Consider the following 21760-nt stretch of genomic DNA (forward strand, 5'->3'; position numbering starts at 1 on the left):
GTAAAACTCCCGTGGCTAAAAGCTAGAGGTGAAAGTCACAGAAGGTTCTGGAACAGATGGACCAGGATGATCAACAGTTCCATCTGGACGTGGAGAATAAATGTTCTGATTATGTGATTTTATTCCTCATGAGGACAGATGTGATTTATAGTCCAGGAACTACGGTACACATTAAACACAGTACACAACATGGTGCTAATATCTGACTGGATACTAACAATACGTACAGACGTTACAACAAAATGGGCGAATCGGAAAATAACTAAAAACAACATAAACACAATAATAATGTTAAATGAAGGTTTTTTATTTTTTTTAAATAATGATAAATTAACCGACTCAGCCCCACTGTGCTAACTGTGTGTGTGTGTGTGTGTGTGTGTGTGTGTGTGTGTGTGTGTGTGTGTGTGTGTGTGTGTGTGTGTGTGTGTGTGTGTGTGTGTGTGTGTGTGTGTGTGTGTGCGCAGCTGGTGATGGAGTTCTGTGGCGCCGGCTCGGTGACAGATCTGATCAAAAACACCAAAGGAAACTCTCTGAAGGAGGAATGGATCGCCTACGTCTGCAGAGAGATCCTCAGAGTGAGACACACACACACTACAAACATCACACACACACACACACACATTACAAACATCCCGCACACACACACACTACAAACATCACACACACACACACACACACACACACACACACACACGTTACTAACATCACACACACACACACACACACACATTACTAACATCACACACACACACACACATTACAAACCTCACGCACACACACAATATAAACATCACACACACACGTTACTAACATCACACACACACACACGTTACTAACATCACACACACACACACGTTACTAACATCACACACACACGTTACTAACATCACACACACACACACGTTACTAACATCACACACACACACACGTTACTAACATCACACACACACGTTACTAACATCACACACACACGTTACTAACATCACACACACACACGTTACTAACATCACACACACACGTTACTAAGATCACACACACACACACGTTACTAACATCACACACACACACACGTTACTAACATCACACACACACGTTACTAACATCACACACACACACACGTTACTAATATCACACACACGTTACTAACATCACACACACACACACACGTTACTAACATCACACACACACACGTTGCTAACATCACACACACACGTTACTAACATCACACACACACACGTTACTAACATCACACACACACGTTTCTAACATCACACACACACGTTACTAACATCACACACACACACATTACTAACATCACACACACACGTTACTAACATCACACACACACGTTACAAACATCACGCACACACACATCCTGAACAAGGCTTCATCAGTGTGTTAGCTGGTTGTTTTATCTGGTTTCCAACGTGTTTGTGTGTGTGTGTGTGTGTGTGTGTGTTTGTGTGTGTGTGTGTTTGTGTGTGTGTGTGTGTAGGGTCTGACCCACCTTCACCAGCACAAGGTCATCCACCGAGACATCAAGGGTCAGAACGTGTTGCTGACGGAGAACGCAGAGGTCAAACTGGGTGAGAGGCGCTCCAGAAACACACACACATCTGTAGGCTACACACACTCACCGTGTGTGTGTGTGTGTGTGTGTGTGTGTGTGTGTGTGTGTGTGTGTGTGTGTGTGTGTGTGTGTGTGTGTGTGTGTGTGTGTGTGTGTAGTGGACTTTGGTGTGAGTGCTCAGCTGGACCGTACGGTGGGACGGAGGAACACGTTCATTGGGACGCCATATTGGATGGCTCCAGAGGTCATCGCCTGCGATGAGAACCCCGACGCCACGTACGACTTCAAGGTAGACCTGGAGAGTGTGTGTGTGTGTGTGTGTGCGTGCGTGCGTGCATGCGTTCTGCTTTTAGATGGTTTGGTTTTTATTCTGAGACATTTCGTCTCAGCAATGGTGAAACGTGACGAGGAAGTACGGACTTTCCGAATTTCTTGCCAAATGCATTATGGGTAATTTGGCTTTCTAAGTCCACACAAGTCCGGTCTTGATGCGTCCTGAAGAAAGTGGGCGGAGCCAGAACACATCCGGGTATTTCTTGCGTACTGGGCGAGATGCATACTGATCTGGACAAGTGAGCATGTTGACAAACGACCTCAGTGAAGATGAAACGATGCGATGTGACATGGTGAGCAGGAAGTGAGCAGGAAGTGGTGAGATTTGGTGAGGAAGTGAAGATGACATGATACCAAGGTATGAATAAAGTGGTCACACTTGAGGTAGTGAGGAAGAAGTGGAAACATTTGATGAGGAAAAAGTGAGGCATGATGGGAAAGTGAACAGGAAGCAATGAGGAAGTAGTGAGGCATGAAGAGGAAGTGGAAGTGAGGATGAAATGATGTAGCAATGAAGATGTAGTTAAAGTTCGGGGAGAATGAAAGTGGATGTGTTGAGACTTTATGAGGAAGTGAAGAGGACGATGAGATATGAGAGGGTAGGAATGAAGACATGGTGAAACTTTCTGGGGACGGGTGGAGGAAGTGGTGAGGCTGGATGAGGAAGTGAAGAGGAAGAGATGAGGAAGTAGTGAGAAATTAAGAGGAAGTGATGAAGTGCAGAGGAAGTGACTGTCTGTCTCCGCCTGCAGAGTGATCTGTGGTCGCTCGGTATCACCGCCATCGAGATGGCCGAAGGAGCGCCGCGTGAGTGACCACGCCTCCTTCCTCTCCTCCTGTCACCACTTCCTGTTTTTATTTACTTCCTTTTTCTTCTCTCATCTTCAATTTCCACCATTTCTTTATCTCCCATCTCCTTGTTTGATTTTTATTTTCATTCACTTTCTCCTTTCCTTCTCTTTGTTTCCTCTTTTCTTTTCTTTTCATTTCCTTTCCTTCCTCTTGTACTTCCTCATCTCGTCTCTCTTCCTCTTCAGCTCTGTGCGACATGCATCCGATGAGAGCGCTCTTCCTCATCCCCAGAAACCCTGCTCCCAGACTCAAGTCCAAGAAGTGGTGAGACACACACACACACACACACACACACACACACACACACACACACACACACACACACACACACACACACACACACACACACACACAGGTGAGGATGGTGACAGTGGTGTGTGTGCAGGTCGAAGAAGTTCCAGTCGTTCATCGAGAGCTGCCTGGTGAAGAGCCACGGCCACCGGCCGAGCACCGAGCAGCTGCTGAAGCATCCGTTCATCAGGGATCTTCCCAACGAGCGGCAGGTCCGCATCCAGCTGAAGGACCACATCGACCGGACCAAGAAGAGGAGGGGGGAGCGCGGTGAGGAGACACACCCACTGGCTGCTAATGCACCGCTAATGCACTGCTAACGAAGCTAACACACCGCTAATGCACTGCTAATGCACTGCTAACGAAGCTAACACACCGCGAATGCCGCTAATGCACTGCTAATGCACTGCTAACAGAGCTAACTCACAGAGAGACTGCTAATACACTGCTAATGTACTGCTAATGCACAGCTAATGAAGCTAATGCACCACAAATGAAGCTAATGCGCTGCTAATGCACTGCTAATGTGCTGCGAATGCACCACTAATGCACTGCTAATTAATCTATTGCACCCCTAATGTGCTGCCAATGCGCCGCTAATGAAGCTATTGCACTGCTAATGAAGGGAATGCACCGCTAATGCACCACTAATGAAGCTAATGCACTGCTAATGAAGCTACTGCACTGCTAATGTACTGCTAACTGAGCTAACTCACCCAGAGACTGCTAACTGCACTGCTAATGGATGGTTAACATACAGATAACAAGGAGCTAACGCACAGCGAGCAATTCAGTTCAACTTTATTTATTTAACACAAAATACAACACAGTTATTTCAGGGCAAACACACAGCTAACATGTAGCGCTGACTGGAGGGGTGTGTGTGTGTGTGTGTGTGTGTGTGTGTGTGTGTGTGTGTGTGTGTGTGTGTGTGTGTGTGTGTGTGTGTGTGTGTGTGTGTGTGTGTGTGTTTCAGATGAGACTGAGTACGAGTACAGTGGCAGTGAAGAAGAGGATGAGGAGCGGGACATCGGAGAGCCCAGGTACTGACACTTACTGAAACTCCCTGTGAAACTGAGGCTGAAAACTGGAAACGTTCCTTCTGTTTTGTGTTTGTTTACACGACAGCTGTTCTTTATCGGACTGTTCTGTGGTGGCGTTATTACATGAATCAGCGCCCACTAGTGGCCTGGCATACCAACTACATCGTTTTCATCTGTTTCCGTGTGAACGGACATCGTTTTCAAATCGTTGTTGTCTGAATGTGAAGACTGGTGCCTCTGAGTGATCTGTCCTCTGATTGGCTGTCCTGCAGCTCCATCATCAACATCCCGGGCGAGTCCACTCTGAGGCGGGACTTCCTGCGCCTGCAGCTGGCCAACAAGGAGCGGTCGGAGCTGATCCGGCGCCAGCAGCTGGAGCAGCAGCAGAACGAGGAGCACAAGCGCCAGCTGCTGGCCGAGAGACAGAAACGCATCGAGGAGCAGAAGGAGCAGAGGAGGCGACTGGAGGAGGTACCTGCAGCTCTCTTCATCACCACCGCCATCATCATCGTCACAGTGAGCTGAGGTGTGACTTCTCCCTGCAGCAACAGCGGCACGAGCGCGACCTGAGGAAGCAGCAGGAGCGCGAGCAGCGGAGGAGGTACGAGGAGATGGAGCAGCTCCGGAGGGAGGAGGAGAGGAGGCACGCCGAGAGGGAGCAGGTACCGTACTCCTCACATCTCCTCTCAATCCTGCAGGAAAACACTTGGCTGACAGTCCTGCGATACCACGGTTAACCACAAGAGGGTGTAGTGAGTGTGAGGAGACTCACTGCTGCCCCCCACAGCACAGACGGGGTATTAATCAAATCTGACAGACATAAGGTCTGAAGATCTGCTCACAGACTCACCGAAGGGACAGAAAAACGTTGATATGATGGAACATTAGTGAGTAAAAAGCTTCGTTAAATGACAATAGCCTGTCGATCTCATGAGAAACATTTCAAACAACCTGGAAATAATCTCATGGGTGTTCGCGAGGCGTTCACCACAGCTCAAGGCTCCAGGGTCTTACGTCTGCAGCACGTCAGACAGATCGTGGTTCAAACCACTGATACGGGTCATACTGTCTCCTAAACGACCAATCACGGCCCCGTCGGTCTGCGTACCTCCCCTTACGTTCTGCGCCACATCCAGCACGTAGTTAGAACTGGCCGGAGGTTCCGGTAGCGCCGACCGGACGGTCTGTGGAGGGAGTTTGAGGCTCCGCAGAACCTTCACCTGCTGTTTGCATTCAGCCTCTCGGTGTCGCTAACAGCTAACTAACACTGGACACCTCATTAGTATTCTGAGCACGTCGGCTCTGCTTTGAGCTTCTGGAGCTTTTCTGGGTCTGACGGGAGTTTCCGGGTCTTTGAGGAGGATTAACGCTGCACGAGCTTCTTCCTGTTCAGCAAGAACCCGGCGGTCCTCCGCTGCTCCACGTCTCTTTTCTGACTTGAATTCTGCTTCCACACCTCCTCCTCCTCCTCCTCATCCTCCTCCTCCTCTGTCTCTCTGCTCTTCTATTTCCTGCTCTGCTGATGTCACTGGTTGCCTGGGCTCTGATTGGCTGGCTGTGTGGCGGGCTGCCTGTGGACAGGAGTACATACGTAGGCAGCTGGAGGAGGAGCAGAGGCAGCTGGAGATCCTGCAGCAGCAGCTCCTGCAGGAGCAGGCCCTCCTGCTGGTAACACAGGCATGCACGCACGCACACACACACACACACACACACACACACACACACACAGACCGCCTCCCTCACCCCGTATGAGGACACATCTGCTCGCCCTGAATAAAGTTCATTTGAATAATGTGCATGTTGGCATCATTCTGCAATGTGCGTGCGTGTGTGTGTGTGTGTGTGTGTGTGTGTGTGTGTGTGTGTGTGTGTGTGTGTGTGTGTGTGTGTGTGTGTGTGTGCGCGCGTGCGCGCGTGCTTGCGTGCGTGCGTGTGGGTGCGTGTGTCTATGGACACTCTTACTTTGTGCTTATTCATTCTCTCATGTCTCTCTTTCTGAATCCTTTTGGTTTTATTGTATTTTTTTTTCATGTGCGGGGTAAATTTGCAGTGTCTCTCGTACACACACACACACACACACACACACACACACGCACACACACACGCACACACACGCACACACACACGCACACACACACTCCAGTCTAGACTCATTCTTTGAGGCAGTGTTGATAAATTCAGGTTGAACGCTGCAACCCTAACAGTGATGTGTGTGTGTGTGCGTGTGCGTGCGTGCGTGCGTGCGTGCAGGAGTATAAGAGGAAGCAGATCGAGGAGCAGCGGCAGGCCGAGCGGCTGCAGCGGCAGCTGCAGCAGGAGCGAGCCTACCTGGTGTCCCTGCAGCAGCAGCAGGAGCCACAGCGCCCCCCGCAGGACAAAAAGCAGCTCTACCACTACAAGGACCAAGCCCCCGGCACCAATGACAAGCCCGCCTGGGCCAAAGAGGTAGCCCCGCACACACACCTGCTCGGTTCACACACCTGACTCACAAAGCTAAGCTCCGCCCCCTTCAATCCCTCCTACAGGTTGGTTTTGAAATATGTGTGTGTGTGTATGTGTGTGTCACTTACAAACCGAGTCCTAAACACAAAGAAGCATGAGAAATGTTTTTAACCCTCTTTGAATCCCGTCCTGCTGTTACTGATCCACAGTTCCTCTCGTCGTCTGAAGCACTTTGGTGTTGAAGGTCTCCAGCAGCGACGTGTTGTTATGATCAGCGTTAAACATGTTTCTGTCTCGGTGTGACTGGTCTTAAAATCACTGTCATTTGTTATTCCAGATGTGAGTCGCGTTTCAAAGGCTGACTTCACGGGAATGTTATTGTTCTTCCTTTTAGCAGGATGGATGAAACGTCTTCTGCTGCTGCTGCTGAGCAGCGACGTGCGGTCAGGAGAGGCAGGCGAGGCAGAGCCCAGGAAGCTGCTTCATTAACAAATAAATAGTTTAATTCATACAACTATAAATTCATTTTCCATTTAACTTTTGGTTACACTTTGTTCAAACAATCGCCGATTATTTATCCGAGGTTAAACTATTTTCTCAGCTGGACTGTCAGTCGAAGCAGGAAGTAGTTACTAATAGGAAATATTGCCCAGAAGGATCAATACAGATTTTTTTAGGTCCTGTTTCCACGACGACGGTTCAGATGAAAACGTTTTTGCATTTTTGCAGCAACTAGTTGGTGCTGTTGGTTGTGTTTGTAATGAAAACTTCCCGAAAGTTACATTGTTCCTCGTTTCCACGGAGACAGAGTTGGATCGTTTTCAAAAAGTTATGTATTCAGTGACTCCGAGCACCGTTGTTGTGGAAACAGACACCCAAAACATGGTTAATGAAATACGCGTCACGGCTGCAGTTTGTAAAGAAAGTTGATCAGAAGCAGAACCTGTTTAAATGAATAATCAAACGGATCCTGATGCCGTCTGTGAACCTCACCGCACGTCACTGCTGGTTACAATCACCGTGTTCGTCCACAGCTGTGAGCTGGAGGGTCCTGCAGGAGCTCCCACTCGCCACCAGGGGGCAGGCTGAATGTTTGATTCCCTGCAGCTTCCCTCCTGCCTCTTCCTCCTAAACCCTGACCCTCGTCTGCAGGTGATGCGTCGAGCTCAGAGCAACTCGCCCCGCGTGCCCCCCAAGAAGTACCACTCCTTCAGGGAGCGGCGGGACGCCAGCCTGGAGCACCTCCTCCTGCTCCCCGGGTTCAAGCCCCGCCGCCCCCGCCCCCCCTCCTACCCCGCCCACGGCAGCCCCGTCAGAGACCACTTTCACCTGCCCCGCTGCCGGGTCACCTGCGGCCCAAACGCCCCCCAGCCCGTGGTGATGCGGAGGCCGAGTGGGAGGAGTCCAGGGAGGGGCCCCAGGAGGAGGCCCAACTCGAGGGGCCGCAGCCCCGGCGCCCGGGTCAGTCAGTCCGACCAGACGCCACCTCCCCCCGCAGTCTGTCCAGCTCTAACCTCCGACCTTTAACCTCTGATCTCGACTAACAGCTTTCCTCCTGTAACCAGGTGAACTGACAGGTGACAACAGGCTCATCTTCCTCCTCTTCATCTCCTCACTTCATTTTGTTTCCCTCCAAAGCTGAAACTAACCTTCACTTCCTGTTGTGCAAATTTGAGGCCCTGTTTCCACGGCAACGTTTCAAGTGAAAACGCATCGTTTTTGCATTTTCATTACAAAAGTTTTGTTTTTCTTCTGAAATGACAGGAATCCTGAAAAGGATGTCGTTTTCATGTTGGTCCACTAGGTGGTGCTGTTGTTAGTTTTATTACTGAAAGCACACACACACGTGTTATTACGGGGACTGTCAAAATAAAACTACGTAGCCCTCTACTGAGCATGTGCAGAACAACTAGTTATTACGACAGTGGTGACCAGCAGCGTTTCCTCCATCATCAGAACGGAGCCTGAGCGTTTTCAGAAGGTTCCACTTTGAGAGCCGTTCTCATTACGTTGTGTTTTCAGTGGCTCCGAGCGCCAATGTTGTGTAAACAGAAGCCAAAATGCTACGAACGTTTTGTGTTTTCATTTGAAATCGTTGCCGTTTAAACCCAACTTGAATCACTTCCCGGACTGAAAACCAGAGAAATCTGCGTCTCCGTTTGAAAGTTCAACTAACCAGCTTGCTGCCGTCCTGCAATACCTCTTATTACCAGCAGGTGGAGCATCGGCTCGCTGCTGCCACCCAGTGGCAGGTTTTTCTTTGGGTGCATGTTTCTAACAGGAAGTAACCTCCATTCACCCTCATCACACTTCCTCCTTCAGGCTTCATGGAATTCTCATCTGGTGGAGGGCGGCCACACACACACACACACACACACGCCCCTCCCTCGTACCGTGGCACACATTCAGGGGGCAGATTGACGTGCAGGTCTGCCCCCTGGGGGCAGGTGGCACTCGGATGTGGGGCAGCTGCAGCTAAATGTGTGTGAGTCCCGGTGGGCGCGGCACAAAGAACTGGGCTGAGAGCAGAGCGTTCCCTCAGTTCTGTCTGGCAGGGTTCTCACCAAGGTGGAGGGATTATACAGCAGCATATCGTAGCTTCGCTTAAAATAAAAAAAACTCATGAAAAAAATACACAAAATAATAGTTGTAGCCAGACAGAACTGAATAAAGACAACTCATAATGTTACTCTATAAAATATTTGATTTTTAGACGTTTTTCTCAACAAATCACGAACAAGAAAACGATCTCGCGAGCATATTAACTCACTGCTGCCCCCGAACACAATGTGTGGTATTACACACATTTTACGTGAGGCACCATTCAAAGCGACAGGATCAGATTTGATTTGCTGGCTGTTGAAACCTGAAGCTTAAGAGCGATCTGAGAGGGTCAAAAGAAAAAAATAATGATCTTTCAAAGTGTCATGAATAGTACATTTAAACATTTAAATTCACAGTGTGCCATGTGTTTTTAACCTGCGAGCTGCAGCCTGTCCAGTGACGTAAACACAGCGTCTAGTCTGTCCTGCTCTGACTCACTGCTGCCCCCTGCTGCACGGGGGAGGAATTACTTCCACCATCTTCCATCCTGACGCTTCTGAACATCTGATCAAAATATAACAGTCGCACATCGTCTGTACCATGAACCATGGAGTGACTGAGGTGTGTGTGTGTGTGTGTGTGTGCGTGTGTGTCAGGTGGAGGATGGTTATGAGATGCACAGACAGACTTCTCCTGCGTTGCAGCACAAAGTTTCGAACCGGATCTCTGACCCGTCGCTGCCGCCTCGCTCCGAGTCCTTCAGCAGCGGCGGCATCCAGCAGGCCCGGACCCCCCCGATGCACCGCTCCATGGAGCCGCAGGTGTGTGTGTGTGTGTGTGTGTGTGTTTTAACTCTCACTGGTCAGAGCCAGTTTACACCACATTGTTTTAAGTGAAAACACTGGAGTCACTGGAAATCCTGGCCCTGGTCCTGGTCCTGGTCTTGGTCCTGGTCATCACGTTGGTAGGAACCAGTCGTTCTGCACATGCTCAGTAGAACAAGCAGAACAAAGTTTCCTCCATCGTGTCCCAGTCCATGAAATCGTTTTCAGAAAAGATTCTGTGTGAACGGAATGAAAACACAAAAATGATGTTTTCCCTTGAAATGTTGTCGTGGAAACAGAGTCTGACACGATCTGATCAGCTGATCAGCTTCAGGCTGAGACTGAAATATTGATTGACCATCAGCGAGCAGGAAGGTTTAAAGGAGCTGTTTGAAGCATGTCCCTCCTCCTCTTCCTCCTCCTTCTCTTCCTCTCCTGCATTTTGTTCACTCTCTGCAAACCTGTCTGACCCTGGTCTTCCTCCTCAACCTTGCCTGTTTTCCTGCTCGTGTGTGTGTGTGTGTGTGTGTGTGTGTGTGTGTGTGTGTGTGTGTGTGTGTGTGTGTGTGTGTGTGTGTGTGTGTGTGTGTGTGTGTGTGTGTGTGTGTGTGTGTTCAGATGGCCCACCTGGTACAGGTGAAGAGTCACGGCCTCTCGGGCTCGCAGTCCCTGTACGACCCCCACGGGGTGTCGTCCTCGGCGTCGCCGTCCCCCTCCCGGCCCCCCATGCCCCGGCAGAACTCCGACCCCACCTCCGACACCCCTCCCCCCCCGCCCTTGTCCCGCCTGGCGCCCCCCCTCGACAAGCTGGACCGCAGCTCGTGGCTGCGGCAGGACGACGACATGCCGCCCAAGGTCTCTGCATGCTGCCACCCGCCTTGTGTGTGTGAGAGAGAGAGAGAGAGAGAGAGAGACACCTATGCTTTTCTATTGTTTTTGTTTTGTTTCGTCTGATTCTTTTTCCTCTGATCATGTTAATTCTGGTTCTTTGAAAAGATTCTGCTGAGTCAGCGAAAACCCACCTGACCTTCAGGCGGTGTTGTTAACACACGTTGTTGTTGTTTTGTTATTGTTGTTTATCTCTTCAGGTCCCTCAGAGGACGACCTCCATCTCCCCGGCTCTGGTCAGGAAACACTCTCCAGGAAACGGTCCTGGTCTGGGTCCTCGGGCCGGCGCGCACCTCATCCGGGCCAGGTCTGCTCACACACTGCAAGATCTATCGTAACGCCTCATGCTTGGTCCTGTCATGTCCTCTTTCCGCTGAGTCATGATCTGTGTGTGAACAAAACATGATGTGAAAGAACAAAACATGACAGAACTAAACATGATTCGGCAGAACATATCATGACACAACAAAATATTTATTGAGTCAACAGAACAGAACATGAGTCAGCAGAACCAAACATGGCTCAACCAAACTAAAGAAGTATCAATCGTGCTGAGGCCCGTCGGTGCATCACATGATAAAACAGGACTGGACAGAACATTACTTGGTGACATCACAACAAAAACTTACAAGAACAGAATATTTCACTGCAGACATGGAAAAATGAAGCCTGAGGACAGAAAGCTGAACATGACTCAGCAAAACAAAACATGACTCAGCAAAACATAACATGACTCAGCGATACGGAACGTGACTCGGCAAAACAAAACATGACTCAGCAAAACATGACTCAGCAAAACAAAACATGACTGGACAGAACATAAGGTTCCCGTGATGACTCGTCATCTGAACCGAGCCAGTTCGGTTCTCGGACTTCCTCCTGAATGCGACACCTTTGTGTTTGCGTCGCCGTAGTAACCCCGACCTGCGCAGGACCGACCTTTCTCTGGACACGCCCCTGAAGAGGACGAGCAGTGGCAGCACGTCCAGCTCCAGCACGCCGAGCTCGCAGGGTGGCTCCAACGAGCGAGGTGAGCACGCCTCCACTACTCCACTACCCACTGTAATAGAGTACCAGTAACTACTCAAGTAACTCACGTCTACACCCCAATAGCTTCACTACTTGCTGAAAAAATTACTAGTAACTGTAATCCAGTGTGTTTGAAATGGTTGCCATGGCAACGAGGGAGTGTTGTAGTCGTTCTTCCTCAAAGTGACAGGAAGTGATGTGTATTGTGAACTGTGGAGGAACCTGGAAGGTTCTCCAAGGAGAACAGGAAGTCCTCAGAGGAGAACAGGAAGTTCTCCGTCACACAGATCTGTAAACTCTCCGTCACCGTTTCAGGAGACTCGGCGGTGAAGACGGACACGTCCACCTTGTCGTCACACGAGAACCGGGAGGACGGGCGGGACGGGACGCGGCCCAGCCGGCCGGCGGTGAGTATGGACTCCAACATGGCGCCGGTGGGGGGGAGGGGCTGACTCTTCTCTTTGGATTAACCTTCCTCTTCCTCTCATCCTGTCCTTCATTCTTCCTTCATCATCATCGTCATCCTCCAGAGCTATAAGAAAGCTGTGGACGAGGTCAGTGACGCTTCTGCTCCTTCATCACTGCCTCTTCTTCCTCCTCCTCCTCACTACTCCCCCCCCCCCGCTCGTCTTCCTCCTCCTCCTCATCACCCTTTTCAATACAATCTTCATTTACACTCATGCTCTTCATCTCTCTTTTCCTCCTCTTCATCATGTCTCTCCTTCCTCAGGAGGAGCTGGTAAGAAATTTTTGCCCCGCCCACTTCCTGTCCTTCAGCCAATCACGTGCACGCAGTGAAGCCCCTTTTTTTTTTTTTTTTTTGATTTTTGTTGTTTAACTCACTCATAAAGACGTTTTATTACCTTTTTTCCAAAATCATACACTCATGTGTTTTTTTAAAATTATATATTGGATACAAATAAACTTGTATCTATTATATTTAACTTTTGATATTTTATGTACATTAAATTTTTTTTAAATATACTCATTAAAATTTTTGATTTATTTAGTATTTTCACTTTCTGCTATAATTCGAGATATTTATTTAAAGGTTGATTTCCTTTCAGTTAATCATATTTAGTTTTTTGTAATAGTTTTTTATTTTTAGTCACACACTGGAACAAAGAGATATAAAGCTGTCGTAGTTGTCTGGAGTTAAATTTGTTTAAAGCTGCAGCAGGTCAGATGGGTGTAATACCACTACTGTCCACCGGGCGGCAGAACGTCTCTGATCAATGGTCAGTTCTCAGGCACCGTTTACAGACTAACGATTTCAAGTTGAAACACAAAATTTCATTGGGGTCCATTTACACGACTAAGTTATGTAAACGCCACTAACTACATCCTTTTCAGTATTTCTGCCATTTCCGTGGAAACAGACATCGTTTTCAAAACGTTGCCATGTAAACAGGAAACTTTTCTTAAATGAAAACACAGAAAAATATGTTTTCCATTGAATCATTGTAAATGGGGTACAAAAGCCCCCTGAAGCTGGACTCTGCTTCCCCCCGGTGGTCAGACGTGTCATTACATGGATCTGACCTGCAGGTTTCTTTTCGTTCTCTGAGGAAACATCAGTTGGTTTGAGTTTGCAGACGCGTTTGAACGTCCCTCTAACTCTGTTTCCTCAAACATCAGAGCCTCGGCTGAACGCCAGCGTCTGGAATTCCTCTGCAGCCGTTTTAACCCTTTGAATGCTGCATGACGTGGGTCTGCTAGCGCCTCCAGTTAGCCTGCGAGCTGCCCTCAAGTGACCGTGTGTGTGTGTGTGTGTGTGTGTGTGTGTGTGTGTGTGTGTGTGTGTGTGTGTGTGTGTGTGTGTGTGTGTGTGTGTGTGTGTGTGTGTGTGTGTGTGTGTGTGTGTGTAGGACCTGACGGCTCTGGCCAAAGAGCTCCGGGAGCTGCGTCAGGGCGAGGAGACGAGCCGGCCGCCCGTCAAGGTCACCGACTACTCGTCGTCCAGCGAGGACTCGCACAGCAGCGAGGACGAGGAGGGAGAGGGCGGGGCCAACGACGGCTCGGTGGCCGTTAGCGACATCCCTCGTATCATGTGAGTGGAACCCCAAGTAAAGTATTGATCTGAGAGCTGAGTGATGGATTGATGGATGGATGGATGGAGCTGATTGATTGATTGATTGATTGATTGATTGATTGATTGATTGATTGATTGCGCTGCGTTTCAGGCCGGCTGCCAGTCAGGGCAGCAGCGAGTCCTTTGGCGTGATGGGCGCTCATAACGACGCACACGGAGACTTGTTCGGAAACAGCTCGCAGGACGGCACGCTCATGATGCGAGAGGTGAGCCTGCTTCTTCACCTGTACTGTATCAAACAGAGTAATACCACTGCTGACCTGTGGGGGCAGTGTGGAGCAGATTAATACCCCCGATAACCCGAGGGGCTAGTGTGGAGCAGATTAATACCCCGGATGACCCGAGGGGGCAGTGTGGAGCAGATTAATACCCCTGATGACCTGAGGGGGCAGTGTGGAGCAGATTAATACCCCTGATGACCTGAGGGGGCAGTGTGGAGCAGATTAATAGCCCCGATAAACTGTGGGGGAAGTTCAATAGCGAATAATAAAAAAAAACTTTAAACCCACAAACACTGATTATTTGAACCTCGCTCTTTGACACATAATGAAGAATAATATATATAATAACTGATTTAAAGAAACCAGTTGAGACATTTTGGATTCTGTTCCAGGCAGAGAAACTAAATGTTCGCTTTCCTAGTTCAGGCTGAACACGAGGAACGTGCAGAAGAAAAGAGTGTGGAGCAGATTAATACCTCTGATGGCCTGTTTAAATGTGTGTGCCTCTACTGAACTCTACTGCCCCCTCCTGGATGTACTAATTAACTCAATGTGAAACACACAAAGAGGTTTATGTGGTAAAGGAGGGACATTTGGACCTTCTAGTTTAACATCATTACAGTGTGATCAAGTGTGTTGCTCTGAGCCCCCCCCCCCCCCCGAGTGTTCCAGCCCCCCACCCCGACTGAATTAGTGTCCCGTCCCCCCTCCCTCTACTGACTGTGTTTCTGCCCCTGCAGTATGGGATGGGAGGTGGTGGAGGGTCCAAATCGTCCTTCACACCGTTTGTGGATCCAAGGGTTTACGGGACATCTCCCACCGACGAGGACGAGAACAGCTCAGCCTCAGGTAGGAGTAGGAGCCCTCCGGTCCACCGGGGGCAGTAGTGAGGCATGGAGACTCTCTGGCCCCGTTTATATGAAAACGTTTCAAGTGAAAACACGTAATTTTTGCATTTTCGTTTCAGAAGTTTCACGTTTATACAGAAACGGCAGAAACACTGAAAGTTTCCAGAAAGTGTCATTTTCATCCGTTTACATGACAACGGCATCTGAGCGTTTTTAAAGTTACGTTTTCAGTGACTCCGAGCACCGTTGTCATGTAAACAGACACAAAACCCTACGAAAGTTTTGTGTTTTTCACCTGAAACGTTGAAAGTAAAACGCGGCCATTGTGATACTCCTCCTTCTTCTTCTCTGACTGGAACAAGGACAAACTCCACAGCTCCATCTGCTGACTCGAAGTGGAATTACACATTATTCACACATTTGTTTGTGTGTGTGTGTGTGTGTGTGTGTGTGTGTGTGTGTGTGTGTGTGTGTGTGTGTGTGTGTGTGTATGTGTGTGTGTGTGTGTGTGTGTGTGTGCGCAGCTCTGTTCGCTGACGAGCTGCTGAAGCATGAACAGGAGCAGGCCAGACTCAACGAGGCCCGGAAGATCTCGGTGGTCAACGTGAACCCGACCAACATCCGGCCGCACAGCGACACGCCGGAGATCCGCAAATACAAGAAGCGCTTCAACTCCGAGATCCTGTGTGCCGCCCTGTGGGGTAAGGTGGGGTGGGGGTGGGGGTGGGGGTGGGTTGATGGAGGGCAGGAACTCACCTCGTGTGTGTGTGTGTGTGTGTGTGTGTGTGTGTGTGTGTGTGTGTGCAGGGGTCAACCTGCTGGTGGGAACAGAGAACGGCCTCATGCTGCTCGACCGCAGCGGTCAGGGGAAAGTTTACAACCTCATCAACCGCCGGCGCTTCCAGCAGATGGACGTCCTGGAGGGACTCAACGTCCTGGTCACCATCTCAGGTGAGACCGTCCTCCCTCCACCCTTCTACCTCCACCACCTTCAGCAGTTGGTCTCAGGGAAGTGGGAGGAATGTGGAAATTAAAGGGTTAGAACCTGACGTAAGAACATGCAGGACAATAATGTGAAGCTGCAAGCTGAACTGGTATGAATGTTCTCCACGGGTCAGGGAAGAAGAACAAGCTGCGTGTTTACTACCTGTCCTGGCTGAGGAACCGCATCCTGCACAACGACCCCGAGGTGGAGAAGAAGCAGGGCTGGATCACCGTGGGAGAGCTGGAGGGCTGCGTGCACTACAAAGTCGGTACGTCAGGCTGAGTCTGGTGGAACGTCTCACAGAACGTCTGGTAGAACATCTGTGGAACGTCTGTTGAACGTCTGACAGAACATCTGGTGGAATGTCTCATAGAACGTCTGTTGAACATCTGACAGAACATCTGGTGGAACGTCTGTGGAATGTCTGGTAGAATGTCTGGTGGAACATCTGACAGAATTTCTGGTGGACCGTTGGACAGAACGTCTGGTAGAATGTCTGTGGAACGTCTGACAGAATATCTGGTGGAACGTCTGACAGAACGTCTGGTAGAATGTCTGTGGAATGTCTGGTGGAACGTCTGACAGAACGTCTGGTAGAATGTCTGTGGAATGTCTGGTGGAACGTCTGACAGAACGTCTGGTAGAATGTCTGTGGAACGTCTGGTAGAATGTCTGGAACGTCTGACAGAATGTCTGGTGGAACGTCTGGTAGAATGTCTGTGGAACGTCTGACAGAACGTCTGACAGAATGTCTGGTAGAATGTCTGGTAGAATGTCTGTGGAACGTCTGACAGAACGTCTGGTAGAATGTCTGTGGAATGTCTGGTGGAACGTCTGGTAGAATGTCTGTGGAACGCCTGACAGAACGTCTGGTGGAACGTCTGTGGAATGTCTGGTGGAACGTCTGTGGAATGTCTGGTGGAACATCTGACAGAATTTCTGGTGGACCGTTGCACAGAACGTCTGACAGAATGTCTGGTGGAACAGCTGTGGAATGTCTGGAAGAATGTCTGTGGATCGTACGTTAGAGCGTCTGGTAGAACGTCTGTAACAGTGTGTTCCTGTTCGTCCTGCAGTGAAGTACGAGAGGATTAAATTTCTGGTGATCGCGCTGAAGAACTCGGTGGAGATCTACGCCTGGGCTCCGAAGCCGTACCACAAGTTCATGGCCTTCAAGGTAACGGCAGACCCTGCGCGGGGGGGACACACACACTGAGGCTAAGCTAAGCTGACTGCCCCCCTCTCCTCCTCCAGTCGTTCACTGAGCTGCAGCACCGCCCCCTGCTGGTCGACCTGACCGTGGAGGAGGGGCAGAGGTTAAAGGTCATCTACGGATCCAGTGTCGGCTTCCACGTCGTCGATGTGGATTCTGGAAACCCGTACGACATCTACATCCCCTCACATGTAAGGCCTCGGTGTGTGTGTGTGTGTGTGTGTGTGTGTGTGTTAGGGCAATAACTACAGTTTCTGACACCCCCATGTGTGCCCCTCCCCCCACAGATTCAGGGTCAGGTGACGCCGCACGCCATCGTGGTTCTGCCCAAGACAGACGGTATGGAGATGCTGCTGTGCTACGAGGACGAGGGCGTCTACGTCAACACGTACGGACGCATCACCAAAGACGTGGTGCTGCAGTGGGGCGAGATGCCCACCTCTGTCGGTACGTCAGCCAATCAGATCACTGCCCTCTGACCAGGGAGGTCTTCATTGTCTGCTCCTCCTCCTCTTCTGATCACTCACTCAATGTTTCCAACAACATGAATATCAATCGGTCAGAAATTGCTGCACTAATCATCAATACCTGTGTGTGTGTGTGTGTGTGTGTGTGTGTGTGTGTGTGTGTGTGTGTGTGTGTGTGTGTGTGTGTGTGTGTGTGTGTGTGTGTGTGTGTGTGTGTGTAGCCTACATCCACTCGAATCAGATCATGGGTTGGGGGGAGAAGGCCATTGAGATCCGCTCGGTGGAGACGGGACACCTCGATGGAGTTTTCATGCACAAACGAGCTCAGCGGCTGAAGTTCCTGTCAGAGAGGAACGACAAGGTGAGCCTGAACACACCGCCAGTACTGAAACACACCAGGTGAGCCTGAACGCACCTCCAGTACTGAAACACACCAGGTGAGCCTGAACGCACCGCCAGTACTGAAACACACCAGGTGAGCCTGAACGCACCTCCAGTACTGAAACACACCAGGTGAGCCTGAACGCACCGCCAGTACTGAAACACACCAGGTGAGCCTGAACGCACCGCTAGTACTGAAACACACCAGGTGAGCCTGAACGCACCGCCAGTACTGAAACACACCAAGTGAGCCTGAACGCACCGCCAGTACTGAAACACACCAGGTGAGCCTGAACGCACCTCCAGTACTGAAACACACCAGGTGAGCCTGAACGCACCTCCAGTACTGAAACACACCAGGTGAGCCTGAACGCACCGCCAGTACTGAAACACACCAGGTGAGCCTGAACGCACCGCTAGTACTGAAACACACCAGGTGAGCCTGAACGCACCGCCAGTACTGAAACACACCAAGTGAGCCTGAACGCACCTCCAGTACTGAAACACGCCAGAGGTACATCCGAATATTCCCTCCTAACTCCTTAACTATGGACTTTACCTTAACCCCGTGGAGGACGTCTCGGGGTTAAGGAAAGGTGTTAGGAGGCTTCCTAAAGGAAGACGTGATCGTCTTTCACTTTCACTTAGTGATGTCATAATAATGCGACGGTGGCGCAAGTTAGCGACGTCGACCATGGTGGGGAAAGAACTACAAGTTTCTGAAAATGGACTACAAAAGGCGCAATTGGGTTTTATATGATTTAAAGTTGTTCAAGGCAGATTATTACTTTGGTAACTTACATGATCTGCTCCCTTCTTCCGACATCCTGAGTTTCCCTGAACGCTCGGCTGAGCGGGTCCCTTTAAATGTTGTCATCGCAAGGAATTGTGGGGCAGCATGAGCTGGTCTCCTTTGGTAAAGGAAGCATCAGTGGTTCCTAAGCTAAAGGAGGTTCTAAAGGAAGCAACGAGCCTCCTTTCCTTTGCTTATTGAGAATTCAGACAGTCCTTATCATGGCCGCCACACAGAACACTTCCAGGGTTTAGGAAAAGTCGATAGTTAAGGAGATAGGAGGGACTTTTCGGACGTACCCCAGGTGAGCCTGAACGCACCGCCAGTTACACTATTAAACCTGCAGTTGTAGTTCTGTGTCTCTGGTTCTGGTTCTGCAGACTCTCACCTGGTCCTGGTTCTGGTTCTGTGCAGGTGTTCTTTGCCTCGGTGCGCTCTGGAGGAAGCAGTCAGGTCTTCTTCATGACCCTCAACAGAAGCTCAATGATGAACTGGTAACCGCTCGGCCTCCTTCTGCCCACGACCAGGAGGGGGGGCTGGAGGGACGGCAGGGGCAGCGTGTGTGTGTGCGTGTGTGCGTGTGTGTGTGTGTGTGTGTGTGTGTGGAGATTAAACTACAAGCTGCTGAACTCGACCGCAGGGCTTCAGGAGGAGTCGGCCCCTCCCCCTCCCCCCCTGAAGGGGGCGCTGCAGGACGGAGGACCAGGACACTGAACGCTCCCTGTCGGATCGGAGACGTTCGGCTGTAGCACACGACGGCCTGCAGGCGGCGCTGCATGCTGGGAGAGGTGCAACACTTCCTGCTTCTCACGGTAGCATTAGCATTAGCAGAGAAATCACTTGAAATGGGCGGAGTGCAGCCACGTTGAGCTTGCTGAGTCAGTGCGTGCACGCTAAGCTAGCTGAGTTTAAATGTTAATGCTAAGCTAGCTAAGACAGTGCAGTGTTCACAGCTGTTCTACAGATAGAGAAGCTTTCAAGAGAAACATGTTCATTTTAACTGCAGAAACACCTGCAGCTGCTGACTGTAGCTTTCAGGCTAACTCCTTTAGCTTCAGGCCTTAAGCATCATGCTAACTCCATTGGTTTTAATTTAGTGTCAAACTAGCTCTGTTATACCGTCAGGCTAGCTCTGTTAGCATCAGGATAACTCCTTTAGCTTTCACTTTAGCATCAGAGTAACTCTGTTAGCATCAGGCTACCTCCTTTAGCTTCAGTCTAACTCCTTTAGCTTTCAATTTAGCATCAGGCTAGCTCTATTAGCATCAAACAAACTGTTAGTGTCATGCTAACTCTGTTAGCGCTAGGCTAGCACTGTCAGCTGAATGATTGAAGGCTTCTTGTGTTCACGTCGTCTCCAGAAGGATTGAAGCAGCTTCACCACCCGATTCTGTTCCTCGTATCTGTGGAACAGCTGTGAACAGCAGTGTCTGACTCTGGAGGTGTGGGAATCGAACCCGGGGACCGCGGGGTGGACACTCTGCCCTCAGCACAGAGTCGTTCTTTCCTGACGGCTTCACACACATGTAGCTCAGCCTTCGGTGCACAGTTCCTCCATAACTCGATCAGAGGCGGCGTGGCTCAGTGGAGCAGTGGACGGCCGGGCATCTCGGTGGAGCAGTGGACGGCCGGGCAGAGCGGCTCGGTGGAGGAGTGGACGGCCGGGCGGAGCACTGCAGGCTGCAGCTCCGTCTGAGAGCTTGTAAATAAATTCTGCTGTAAATAATCACAATCATGCTGAGGAGAGACGTCACAGAAAAAACTGTTAAAAACTGTTAAAACTCTGCCTCTTTCTATCAGATCACACATGAGGGAGTCTCTTTCGCTCACACACACACACACACACACACACACACACACACACACACACACACACACACACAGAGTGAGTGGTGATCGGATGTGTGTGTGTGTGTGTGTGTGTGTGTGTGTGTGTGTGTGTGTGTGTGTGTGTGTGTGTGTGTGTGTGTGTGTGTGAGTGAGCTCTCCTCTCGAAGCCTTTCAGTGTCTTCAGATAGAAAGTAAACATCCCATCAGACTTTTGGTTTTAGAGGAAAATTAAAAAAAACACATTTGACTCTTGAAGCTTCGTCTTTCTACAGATGAGAAGAAAAACTTCTGAGAATTTCTAAAAGAAAAAAGACAATGTTTTTATCGTGGTTTGATTTGTATTTAAATTTTTGTACGTATCCAGACTGTGCGTGCGCGTGTGTGTGCGTGCGCGTGTGTGTGCGTGCGCGTGTGTGTGAGATATGTGTGTGTGTGTGTGTGTTTTCACCTCGTCTGAATCATTGGACTCGATGAAAGTCAAACACATCTGTGAGAACTCTACAATAAATGTCCTCAACTTGAACGGCCGACGCTTCTTTCTTCACACCTGGAGGCAAAACTACTGCCCCAACAGGCACTACTGCCCCCAAAGGTACTGACCTTACAGGTACTACTGTCCAACAGGTTCTGCCCCAGAGGTTCTACTGCCCCACAGGTCTGCCCCAGAGGTCCTCCAGGATCCCGGGGCTGCAGTCCAGGCAGGGAGACGTTGAGTTTCCATGGCGACGGAGTGTTTTAACATGTTGTGTTTTCAGTGTTTCGGAGCACCGTTGTCATGGAAACAAACCCAAAACAATACGAAGGTTTAACGTCTTCCCTTGTAAACGAGTCCTGAGAGTTTCTTCTTCTAAGTGGGTTTGTTACTGGACCAGTCCCCCCTTCACTGGTCCCCCCAGTCTCCACTGGTCCCACCGGGACCGGAGATCTGGTCTTTACTGGTCCATCCAGCACCGGAGGTCTGGTCTTCACTGGTCCATCCAGGAACGGAGGTCTGGTCTCCACTGGTCTTGCAGCAGGTCTGAATGACAGCTCTGAAGATCCGTATACCACTGAAGACCTGCACCAGGACCAGGAAGAGGGACAAGATTTAAGGTTTAAACCTCTGAGAAGA

The 21760-nt window shown here is 49.9% G+C and overlaps 1 protein-coding gene across 3 annotated transcripts in view; it reads left to right on the forward strand.

Moving 5' to 3' along the window:
• The window catches only part of tnikb (TRAF2 and NCK interacting kinase b), a 28222-nt gene extending 7052 nt beyond the window's left edge, over nt 1-21170 (forward strand). Inside the window, exons 5-32 of one of the 3 annotated variants that reach the window (XM_080489211.1) lie at nt 468-578; nt 1499-1589; nt 1732-1862; nt 2659-2713; nt 2944-3022; nt 3144-3319; nt 4026-4092; nt 4365-4563; nt 4638-4754; nt 5674-5760; nt 6343-6537; nt 7687-7995; nt 9735-9899; nt 10521-10757; nt 10991-11097; nt 11705-11820; nt 12135-12226; nt 13688-13869; nt 14003-14117; nt 14873-14981; nt 15505-15681; nt 15788-15931; nt 16099-16233; nt 17042-17142; nt 17220-17369; nt 17466-17625; nt 17867-18006; nt 19234-21170. In XM_080489211.1, the coding sequence (XP_080345337.1) occupies nt 468-578; nt 1499-1589; nt 1732-1862; nt 2659-2713; nt 2944-3022; nt 3144-3319; nt 4026-4092; nt 4365-4563; nt 4638-4754; nt 5674-5760; nt 6343-6537; nt 7687-7995; nt 9735-9899; nt 10521-10757; nt 10991-11097; nt 11705-11820; nt 12135-12226; nt 13688-13869; nt 14003-14117; nt 14873-14981; nt 15505-15681; nt 15788-15931; nt 16099-16233; nt 17042-17142; nt 17220-17369; nt 17466-17625; nt 17867-18006; nt 19234-19317 (3831 nt within the window). In that variant the 3' untranslated portion in view covers nt 19318-21170. The remainder of the gene's footprint in view (nt 1-467; nt 579-1498; nt 1590-1731; nt 1863-2658; nt 2714-2943; nt 3023-3143; nt 3320-4025; nt 4093-4364; nt 4564-4637; nt 4755-5673; nt 5761-6342; nt 6538-7686; nt 7996-9734; nt 9900-10520; nt 10758-10990; nt 11098-11704; nt 11821-12134; nt 12227-13687; nt 13870-14002; nt 14118-14872; nt 14982-15504; nt 15682-15787; nt 15932-16098; nt 16234-17041; nt 17143-17219; nt 17370-17465; nt 17626-17866; nt 18007-19233) is intronic. The other 2 variants (XM_080489210.1, XM_080489212.1) reach the window with 2 other exon arrangements.
• Nucleotides 21171-21760: the final 590 nt, after the last annotated feature.

This window comes from Lipophrys pholis, assembly GCF_963383615.2.
Source record: "Lipophrys pholis genome assembly, chromosome: 20".
In the NCBI taxonomy this organism is placed as follows: Eukaryota; Metazoa; Chordata; class Actinopteri; order Blenniiformes; family Blenniidae; genus Lipophrys; species Lipophrys pholis.